Source organism: Hordeum vulgare, chromosome 4H (assembly GCF_904849725.1).
Source record: "Hordeum vulgare subsp. vulgare chromosome 4H, MorexV3_pseudomolecules_assembly, whole genome shotgun sequence".
In the NCBI taxonomy this organism is placed as follows: Eukaryota; Viridiplantae; Streptophyta; class Magnoliopsida; order Poales; family Poaceae; genus Hordeum; species Hordeum vulgare.
In genome coordinates, this window is record NC_058521.1 from 418,779,790 (window position 1) to 418,791,274 (window position 11,485).

General features: G+C 47.4%; 1 protein-coding gene across 1 annotated transcript; it reads left to right on the forward strand.

Annotated features, from left to right (window-relative positions):
• Positions 1-1,662: 1,662 nt before the first annotated feature.
• Positions 1,663-10,461, forward strand: LOC123448792 (neutral/alkaline invertase 1, mitochondrial-like). Its single transcript, XM_045125806.1, has 6 exons — positions 1,663-2,426; positions 7,374-7,539; positions 7,626-7,837; positions 8,076-8,569; positions 9,685-9,733; positions 9,828-10,461. The coding sequence occupies exons 1-6, from the start codon at positions 1,815-1,817 to the stop codon at positions 10,152-10,154; spliced, it is 1,860 nt and encodes a 619-aa protein (XP_044981741.1). The 5' UTR covers positions 1,663-1,814; the 3' UTR covers positions 10,155-10,461.
• Positions 10,462-11,485: the final 1,024 nt, after the last annotated feature.

Below are 11,485 nucleotides of genomic sequence, written 5' to 3' on the forward strand. Positions count from 1 at the left end.
TACAAGGTTCGCAGGTCGCCCTACAAGGTTCGTTGCTTCCCCACCTTCGATTTCATGGCTCCTTCTCGGATTTGCTGCCTTCTTCTTCCGGGGATTTCCTCCATGGTCGCCAAAGATTCCATCTTTCCTCGTAAATTTCATCAACTAGCGGGGGGAGGTTGCTCGAGGGGCTCGGGAACGGCGTCGCTGCTGTGCGAAGTCGGTGCTTCGGTGCCCAGAGGTGGGTCGCGACTGTGCGGAGCCTTGTGCTAAAATTTCAGATTCGAATCAATAGTCCCACACCACCACATTATATCAAATTCTAGCAACTTATATACGTTTGAAATTGCAAGATTCAACAAGCCAGCAAAAGAGGATGAGATACGGGCAACAAGACAACACAGAGGACGAGATACGAGCAATCAAAGAGGAGGAATGGCGCATAAATCCAATAAACCATCCAAACCAAGCGTGAAGTCTCCAATCACCGCAGCCAGATCTGGCAAGCAACCATGCCACCACTGCTCACAGGCCCCGCAGCCCCCGTCGCCCACCGGAGAATGAGGCTCCACCACCAGAGCACGGGAACCGCTGTTGTAGGCCGGGCCGCGGCTGGACGAGGCGCTTGGACCGGATTCGAAACACGGGGCGGGGTGGCGACTGGGCGCGGGCGTCCAGATCGAGTGATGGTAGTAGAGCCAACTCCACGGCTGGACAAGGCGCTTGGGCCGGGCCAACGACCACGTCATGGGCGCGCCGGATTGAGAAGAAGGGAGAGCGTTAGGTGGATGGAGAAGAGGAAGAAGAATGGTGATGTGTTGTAGATAAGGGGCATGCAGTGGGAAGTGGCCGGTGGGCAGTGGGGTTGTCGCTAGATGTTGTGCTGGACCGGAAGCTGCCGGACACCGATGGAGCTACGTGTCGGGCTCGCCCCGGCCAATGTATGTGCATGAGGCCCGTGTGTGAATATATTAATATGCATGTCAGACTCACACCAACATTGCATTGCATACATTTTTCATGAATGACATTTTCTGAACCAAAACATATGCCATTTTTAAGACCATTTTTTATTAAATTAAGATATGTCTTATTAAGCAGGACATATCTGAACTGAATGGAGTAACTACAATAGTGACAGTGAGAATAAAATAGTAACACCGCAAACCAAACAATAAAAACATTTTTTAGCCATTTTACAAAGATGGCAAGGCCAACAGCATAATTCTTCATGTTGAGAATTGTTAATGTGGGTCATAAATCAAATAATTACTCGTGTTATAGGCTACGAGATGTGATGCTCTTTTTTCTCCCGATGCAACGAACGAACATTTTTATTAGTTATATATTAGAAAAACATTGTAGTATTATACACTAGTATTTTATCCCTGATGCTCCGTTTGAAAACTTTTGTGAGAAAGATGATAATATCTAGACGTATTTTATCTTTAAATACATCTATTTTAATTTATTTTGACGACAAGTAATTTCGAATAAAGAGTACTAACTTAGTACTCCAACCAGCCTTACCTTCTCCTCCTGACCCACGTGACCCACGAATTGGATGCGTGGCTCGTGTTAAGTTGCCCACCTGGATAACTGTCACGTACGTGCCTGCTTCTGCACCGTCCGACGCCAACAGCGCCTATATTTTACACTTTCCAAAACGAAACTACCCGTAGTTAAAACGCTGCAATAAGCACTGCTGGTACTAGTCCCGTTCCGTTGTTCTTACCGCGATTTGGACCTCTGCAAACCCAGCACGAAATCCCTCGATTCCCCGAATCCGATCGAAGCTTTTCTTCCTCCCCAATCCAAATCTCGCGGGCGCTGCGATGGCGGCCGCCGCCATCTCCCACCTCCGCCGAGGCGCGCAGCGCCACGCGCTCCTATACCTCTCGCGCCGCCACTTCTCCTCTCCGTCCTCCCTCGCCGCCCCGCTCGCAGCCGCTGCCCGCCGCCTTCTCTCTACGTCGGTGGAATCCGGCACGTCCTCGACGACGGGAAGCTATAAGCCCCCGCCCCTGGACCCCTTCCGCGCCGCCCTTGCTCCAGCGTCGCCGCCGCTGGAGTCGCCTCCCCTCGAGGAGCCCCCTACTACCCCGCCGCTCCCGGAGGTAGCGTCTGCGGCCGCGGCGCCCGAGCAGGATCCGGTGGTATTGCAGAACGAGGAGTTGGAGGGCCTGAAGGCCGGGCTGAAGGCGTTGAGGAGCAGGGAGGAGTCGCCGGAGGAGAAGGAAGCGTGGTGGTTGCTCAACCGCGCGGTCGTGAATTACTGCGGCAGCGCCGTTGGCACGGTGGCAGCGAACGACCCGTCCACGGCCAACCATATGCTTAATTACGATCAGGTCTTCATCAGGGATTTCGTGCCGTCTGCCATCGCGTTCCTCCTCAGAGGTGAGAGCGACATCGTGAAGAACTTCTTGCTGCACACCTTGCAGCTCCAGGTGAGTTGCATTACCTTAACATGGTTACTGCTGCTATATACGTCTACTCTATGAGATACTTCGTTCAGGTTTAAATACAGTACCCATAATGTTGCAATGTGCCATATAGTAGATGTTATTGTGGAATTATATAATGCCATTTCAGTCGGATGGCAAAGGAAATATCTACAATTAGTGCATCTCACAAATGGTCTTTCTAGATAACAGCAATAATTTACTCTCTCAGTTCGAAATTAATATTGAGATTCTAGATTTGTTCAAAGTCAAACTTATGTAAGTTTGATCTATTTTGAAAAATATGTCAATATCTAAAACACCAAATTAATTTCATTAGGTTCTTTATTAACTATTCTTCTCACTATGTATATTTGATGTTGTAGATCTTACCATATGTTTCTATAAATTTGGTCAAAGTTAAACAAGTTTGACTTAGGACAAACTTAGAATTTCAATTAATTTGAAACGGAGGGAGGATATTTTGAATTCTAGACCTCTTGCTTTGGTGTTGATTATTTTGGCATTGCACACATGTTTCAAAAACTCGAGTATTAGAGAACAGAAACATAGTGACTAGCATTTTTCTGCTCTTTTTTAGAAAATACGCGTAAGCATGTGTATCATATATTGATAGAAGAAGAGGCAAAAAAGGCAGACACAATGCCTTACGACCATACAACGCCAATCACAAGGACTAGCATCCACATCCACCAACCCCCCCCCCCCCCCCCCCCCCCCGAACTATGATACATGCTCCACCTAGACCAACCGCATGCCAATGGCGATGAGGCGAATCACAGAGCAGCCAGGCCGCGTCACAACCGACGCCGGAGACTTCTACAACAAGACCAAGACCTAAGGACAACACAGACCAATGTACCCCACCCGTTGCGCCAAGAGAAAGTCGGCAAGTGGACAACAAGACCTGGGCGGAATGGGTGATGTGCATTGTTGTCCTGGTGTACATTGCACTCCCGAGGCCCACACCCAGAGCAACACAGACCAACGTACCTGGAGGGAAGGCGTCGTTGATGGTGTGCATTGCACCTTGGAGGCCCACACCCAGAGCAGTAGTCGACACCGACCCAAGCCACGCCATCGAGACTTCTTGAGCAACAAGACGGTGCCTCCAAGGAGGGAACGATGCCGTGTCGCCGCCGCCTGGTCTGTGGGGTAGACCAAGGGTTTCCCTGAGCACGAGGGAGAGGGAGTCGGATTAGGGCCAAAAAACCCCTCCAGGGAGGGGACGGCGCCCACGGTTGTCGCCGTTGCTAGCCTTGGACATCGCGAAACAGGGGTTTCTCCTAGCCCAAGATCGGAAAACCCAAAGTACACCAGAGCTGGCTCAGCCAGGTCGACCACCGTAGCGGGAGGCGGCGCATCTCGTAGCACAACAACCACCACCACCTTGAATATGGAGCCGAGATCACCATACTGTGTCCAAGCCGCCGCCACCTCTGCCAAGTGTCGAAACCGAGCGCCGCCACGGCCACGCGGCCCAAGCGAACCAAACGAGCCCCAGCCAAGCACACTGGCGGTGCCGCCCTACCAGGCCCTATATCCGGCCAACCGCGCACTGGCTGAGCTCTGCGCCGCCACCAACTAAATGGCCGTGATCGTCCCTGCATGCCCTCATGCCGCAGCAAGCTTGCCCCGCAGGCCTCCACCACCCTTCACCAGTGTGCCGCTGAGCAGGGCCGTCGGAACCAGACGAATCTGGTCAGATCCGCGAGCCTGTCTGCTTGCACCCAGGCTCACGCCCCGACCAATGCGTCCACCGCGACGACCTCTCCTGCCCCACACGTCGAGGACCTTCCCTGTCGCCACAAGTGAGGCCCACGCTCCCGAAGCCGACCATGACCCGCACCACCAGCCGGAAGCGGCCACCACGCCTACGCCACGAGAACACCATGGGAACGCCCCACTGCCGCCATCCCTGAGACGTGCGCGAGCTTCGCCGGCAGTCTCTCCGGCGGCGGCAAAGCGGAGACGGGGGAGGAGGGGTGGCTAGCGGCGACGGCGAGTGGGGTTTCCCCGTGTTGCCAGAGGAGGGCAACACGGGGGACGAGATGGAAAAAATGCATGTCCAGTATACAATGACCAATTCCATTTTCCTGCTCTGCAAGTTTATTGGTGGGATAACTCTGCAAGCTTTCATTGAAAAATGTGAGGGTTGATTTGAATGTTATGCACTTCTCCACCGTTTTATACTGCTGTATGTTTTCCACTTCATTATTTGATTGTGACAGTAATGTATTAAATTTGGAAGTTCACCATGGAGTTTGTTTAATAAGATGCAGTTATGGTGTTTCCGTTTTGGGCTTGAGTGTAGTGCATGACTTAGACTAGAGTAAGTTTATTCTGTTCCTTTTGATTTGGCCATACAGGTGACTGCATTGCGCTTTTGCCAAAAGTTGATCATTCTTGCTGCGTTCAAATAGGGAGAAAATAAGTAGGTGCAACCGTGCAAGTAGGTCCATGAGCTTACAAGTTGCATTTGCATATGCATGTTCAGAAACTCATACATGTGTTTTAAATAGGTTCAAATGTGTTCTTTTCTCTTGCTTGCATATAATATGCATCGGGCTAGGCAGTGAGCACTGAGGTATAAGAAAAATCTATTGATCAAATCAATTGGATAACTAACCAATACTGATATGATCAGGCAGTGAGCACTGAGGTATAAGAAAAATCTATTGATCAAATCAATTGGATAACTAACCAATACTGATATGATCAGTATATGGAATGTACTCAAATCTGCATGCGGAGGCACAAATTTGTTAGAGGTACATTGGCAAGCCAAGAAACTGATCTCTCTCTGCCTACCTACCATGGGTTGGTAGTTGGATGGATGTCACAGCCATGCTTCACTTCACATTGATGTGACGCGCCGTGGGGTTGGTAGTCGGATGGAGGTCACAGCCATGCTTCACTTAGCATTCACCAGCAACTTAGTTTGCTGCTGCAACATGGTTTGCAGCCGTATACTTATGGTCGCTGGCAGCGATGAACCCACCAGTGCTCCTGCTAAGGCTGCCCTCGAGCTGCACAAATGTGATGTCATAGAACACATTGAAATTCCCTGTGGCTGCAGAGCATCTGGTTGCTGGAGACCTTACAGGCCAACCTGGACTCTTACGTAAGGAGGACAGGACATGTCACGGAAGGCACACAAACCTGGACAAGGAGGACATGTCATGGTAGGCACATGGCAGTGGAGCCAAGAGCTCACAGCGGCACTGTAAGAGTCTGAAGATGGAAACAAAGGGCAAGGTTAATGGTGAGGAGGCGGCCTTGCAGAAGTTGGAGGTGGTGGACTGAGCTCTTGAAGAGATGCGAACAAAGGTAAGGACAGTGCCCCACCAGGGAAGATCTGGTTGATGCAGCCCTTGTAGAAAACTGCGCGCAGGTTGGCATATGTCCTGAGACACAAGAAAAGCAGCCACCCTCTAAATTGTACTCACACTGGTCTTGGGCTGTCAATGAAGAGGAATGGGGGCTGAGTGATCTTCCTCACACTGGTGGGCGACGGCAGTGCTGCATGACTGTGGGAGTAATAGCACCTGCACAACTCAGCAGCAACACATGCACTCAATTAGAAACAGCAGCAGGGGATCTCCCTCTCCCTACCAAGATCAGAGAGAGAGAGAGAGAGGAGGTACGCAGTGAGGAGGATAGGCGGAGAAAAAATAATTTTCATCTCATTGCCACAGCGCCGCCTTGTTCCACATAAATGACATGTCAGCTAGGTAACAACTTGCAAAAAAAAAAATTCTCCTAGGCAGAATTATTTTCAGACCTGTTTAAGAAAATATATGTGTTTTTGCATATAGTTGTTCGTGGAGGTTTAAGCATCTATAGTTCAACTTTTGCAAGGCTATATTTCAGTAGTATTCTGCTTGAAAAGAAGGCGTATAAATTTTGTCTGATCCCAAACTGTGCAAAACTTGACCAAGTTTGTAGGAAAAATTACCAACAACTACAATACTAAATGGATATAATGTTGTTCGCAGATTTCCCTGCAAATTCGGTCAAGTTTTGCACCATTTGACTTAAAAAAAATTATACACCTTTTCAAGCACAGAGGGAGTACGAAGTTGGGTTGCTGAGATTCGGAGCAGATATTGTCAGCTGTTATGACCTACCATTTGTAGTGCAACATGGTTGTCTATATAGACATAATGTGGCTAGAGTAAGCAAGGAAGATATCATGTTACCATTAGCACCAAAAGCTGGTGATAACCTCGCCTTTGTCTTGTAATAATCCAATTCAACTTTAAAATTTCCCCTTTATATTTAGAATATCTTTGCAAACCCGACAGGATAACAAGTTACCATTTCAGCTTCTCCAATCCATCAAAACAATGAAATGCTGTCCTATGGTTACATCTTCCAGTCACAATAAACTTTTTTTTCCTCGTGACTATTTTTCACTCCCCACTAACTCGATTTGTAGAATGATTAATGGATGTGGAAAAAAGTCTATGCAAGTTTATGCACTAGTTAAATTAACTTGTTCTTCTCAGCCATTCAATTCCAGACACTATATAATTGGATTAAAATGTGAATCTAGTTTTCACACATGGTGTGAGTCTGAATTTCTAGACACAGACAGAAGCGATTTTGGTGTTGGAGTTAATTCTGAGTAACATACTAAATATTGTTTAATAATTCGAGAATAAGTATCTTCTGAGATAACATGAGTGTGTTCTCTTCAAAATAAGAAACATATGTTACTGTACTGGAAACATGGTTTTGTGCTTCATAAAACAGGCCCGGGCACCAAATCCCTGAAAACAGCATTGACAAATTGTCTTGAATAGCGTCCTACGAAATAATCACAGAGTTAATTTTTTTTCTTTGTCCTGGATAGCATTCCTTGAATATCTAAGTTGCGACCAATGTTTCTGGAAGTATCTATTTATCTCTCTTTTTGTACCTTTTTAGAGTTGGGAGAAAACAGTGGATTGCTACAGTCCTGGTCAGGGTTTGATGCCTGCTAGTTTTAAAGTGAGATCCGTGCCTTTAGATGGAAACAATGAAGCTTTTGAGGAGGTTCTTGACCCTGACTTTGGAGAATCAGCCATTGGGCGGGTAGCACCTGTCGACTCTGGTGAGTGTGTTGGGTGTGCTTGTGTTATACCTTTGACGGCAAGTTTTGTGTTTCACTGATTTTCATACCAAATTATATTTTCTCAGGGCTTTGGTGGATAATTCTACTGAGGGCATATGGTAAAATTACTGGAGACTATGCACTACAAGAAAGGGTTGATGTGCAGACAGGGATCAGACTAATCCTGAATTTATGCTTGTCTGACGGATTTGACATGTTTCCCACATTGTTGGTCACTGATGGATCATGCATGATTGATCGGAGGATGGGAATCCATGGGCATCCTCTTGAGATCCAGGTAAGCTATTCTTGGACACTTGATCTTGATATAGTCAAGTATCACATGGTTGTTAGGGCCTTACGGGGTAAAAGGATATTTGTTCTGTTCTAATAAAAATTCTGAACTGACAACTCAAATGGAATGACCATCGTAGTTTGACACTTCACGTTGCAGATGTGAGGCTCACAAGTACATAGGAATAAACTGTATAAAGCAAGTGTTCTCGTAGGGAACCTAACGGGATTTTTTTTCACAGGCTCTGTTCTATTCTGCTTTGCGCTGTGCCCGTGAAATGGTCAGTACAGATGATGGATCTAAGAACTTGATCCGTGTTGTCAACAACAGGCTCAGTGCACTATCCTTTCACATAAGAGAGTACTATTGGGTTGATATGAAGAAGATAAATGAAATTTATCGCTACAAGACCGAGGAGTATTCACATGATGCTATCAATAAGTTCAACATCTACCCAGAGCAAATCCCATCCTGGCTAGCAGACTGGATTCCTGACAAAGGTGGTTATCTTATAGGAAACCTACAACCAGCTCACATGGATTTCAGGTTTTTTTCTCTTGGAAATCTCTGGGCGATTGTTTCCTCTTTAGCAACTCAAAAGCAAGCAGAGGGTATCCTGAACCTCATTGAAACCAAATGGGATGATATAGTTGCAAATATGCCTCTCAAGATATGCTACCCTGCTCTGGAGTACGAGGAATGGCGTATTATCACTGGCTGCGACCCCAAAAACACGTAAGCAACTGAAATTTCTTCTGTGCCCCGTGTATGTATTCAGTTTGCGGTATTTTCAGATTCTGATGTTTCTTAGAGCAACTCTAGCAGACCCCTTAAAGTGGTCAAACCCATAAAAAAAACGAGGTGTTTACAGTTTCGGTCGGAAAAACAGCGCCTAGCAAACCTCGTAAAACTTGTTTGGCCCGTAAACTTTTTAAAGGGCACTGTAAATCCATCCGGAAAAACCTTATATGTACAGTTTTGAAGGCAATATACAATTCAACCCGTAAACCGATCAAACCTCGGCGGAGCAGACGCGCCGCCGCGGAACTGGCCGGAATCTACCCAGAACTCACCGGAATCTGTCACCGCACGTCGGAAGAAGCCGCCACCGGTCTGAATTGCGGACGGCTCGACCTCCACTGTCGAGGCGAGGTCGTCCACGGGCAGGGCGCAGCAGGCCACCGGTGGCCCGAATCAGGGCGGGGCGGCATCGGAGAAGAGCGGGTCGGGGGTGGGGGAACTCGCGCGGCCACGACGGGGAACGCACGCGCGACGACCGATAGTGCCGGGCTCAATCGGGGACGGGCGGGCGCACCAGGGAGCGCATGGTCGGGGCAGGCGGCGCAGGGCTCCTCCACTGCATGCGTGGCTGGGAACAGGCGACGCCAGGACGAGGCGGAGGCGAAGCGGGCGGCGTTGGGGTGAGCCGGGGCGCCAGGGCGAGGCACGCCTGGCCGGAGACGGCTCGCCGGGACGAGAGGAAAAAAAATGGGCCATAGTGGGATACAATTTCATTTACGGGTCTATTGGGCAATTTCGCACCGTAAAACGGTTTACAATGCCCCTTATACCCCTTATACACGTTTTTAAGGGTTGACTTTCAAGGGGTTTGCTAGAGATGCTCTTATGCTTTGCACAAGAACTGAATATCTCTTCCAAAATACAAATAAGTATCACTTGCTTCTAACATTCTTAGTAGCACTCTTTAGGCCCCATGATTATTCTTTACTTATGTTAATCAAAATTCATTGCTAGTATCGATCAAGTTGTATTCTTTCAGTGTTTCTCTTGCAAAAAAGTACGTCTCAGTATTTGAGTACTCCTCGTAAGATTTTCGTTGTTGCTTGCAGGCCCTGGTCGTATCATAACGGTGGATCCTGGCCTACATTGCTATGGCAGGTATCTACCCTCTATTAACTTTCATTGCTTTGCTTAATGTTTTAATATTAATTTTTGCGATTGTAAGATTAATTATTTGTTTGTGTTAATTCAGTTCACCCTAGCCTGTATCAAGATGGGTAGGCCTGACTTGGCAAGGAGAGCTGTTGAAGCCGTGGAAAAGAGGCTCTCAGATGACAAGTGGCCAGAATATTATGACACCAGGACAGGAAGGTTTATTGGAAAACAGTCGAGGCTATATCAGACTTGGACAATCGCAGGGTTTCTTAGCTCTAAAATGCTTCTGGACTGTCCAGAGATGGCGTCAATATTAATATGTGACGAAGATCTCGAGCTACTGGAGGGCTGTGCTTGTGGCCTGAGCAACAGCGCTCGTATCAAATGCTCCCGTCGTGCAGCCAGGTCTCAAGTCCTTGTGTAGTTCCATATACTTTTGATTGACAGCCAAGACCCACAGCGTTTCTTCTAATTTACTGGACTTGTTAAGACGCAGAAGTTGGCACTTGTAATCTCACCAGGGTAGCCACTTCATATGCCGGTTATTTTGGCAAGTTTGTGGTCCCTTAATCCATCGATACACTAGTACACTGTTGTATAGATTTCACCGACATCGTGTACACGAGGCCAATTAACTGTCAAGTTGACTGGCAATTTTATACAGATATATCATGTAAATATTACCACTTGTAATCAATTTATTCTGATATAAAACCGCGGACTGTAACAGTTGTGTTCCTGTCACCCTGATATGCTGTCTTGCGCTTGCATCCAGATGAGAACACGTGAGTCAAACTGTAAGCGCCGTAAATTCTTCCTGCAAAAAAAAAACAAAAACAAAAAAAAAACTCTTACTGCATTTGCATTTTGTTCCTGGCCAGCTAATGTGTGCATCCTGCCCTGTGCAGCACTGATAGCCAAGACTCGAGCAGTCAAGATCTCTGAAATTGGCTTTCTAACTGCGCCCTCTTTAACACCCCGCTGGTTGGTCCATGCATGCAATCCCTGGCACCTAACAGAGCAGGTAAAATTTTCATCTCTGGAGTAGTACCTGGTTGGTTCTAGTTTCTACTGTAACTTGTTGTAACTTTGAACATACGCAGAGCCAGTATCTTGAACTTTGCTCTGCTAGTCAGCTGTAAATTTTTAGAGCATTTAACCTTCTGGACGAACTGACTTGACAATGGTGACCACTGCCTGGGCCTGGCCACTTCTTAACGCGCTTCAGAGTTGCACAGTTTTTTACTTACTTATTACGTAGGTGTTTTGTTACTGTTTCTTGATCAGAACACACTCATGGGCTTTGCCTAGGAGCAATAGGGTCTCCACTGCCTTGTCTTTCAACCTGCACCGGGAGGGCGCAGACGCCACCACCCTGCTCATCTAGTCTGCCATCTGCGTCTTGTACACATCGCTCGTAGGAGCCTGGAACTGCGAGGTCTCCCTTGCAGACAGGAATAAGATCTGGGAGGATCTTTAGCTTGCCAACTGGTTTATTTTTTTAATCAATGGGGCTCCAGGATCTGCAGTATTCATGGTCCAATCTTACGGTCATACGCTACCCATTTATGGTCATTTTATGATGTATCACTGGGCTGCTCTGCAGAGTTAAGGTGAACACAGTGGTCCACAGAGGGCCTTGAACAAAACCTGGTGGATTCAGAACAACGAGTGAGTAGAAAACATGGTAGGAGTATATTTTTTCTTTCGAAAAGCATGGTATCGTAATGTAAGTATTCAAGAACCATAAAGGAT

Bases quoted from the DNA above. Each gene is read 5' to 3' on its own strand.
- LOC123448792 (XM_045125806.1), top strand. From the start codon at position 1,815: ATGGCGGCCGCCGCCATCTCCCACCTCCGCCGAGGCGCGCAGCGCCAC. The intron at 8,570-9,684 runs GTAAGCAACTGA...TGTTGCTTGCAG, and splicing joins GGCTGCGACCCCAAAAACAC to GCCCTGGTCGTATCATAACG. The intron at 9,734-9,827 runs GTATCTACCCTC...GTGTTAATTCAG, and splicing joins GGCCTACATTGCTATGGCAG to TTCACCCTAGCCTGTATCAA.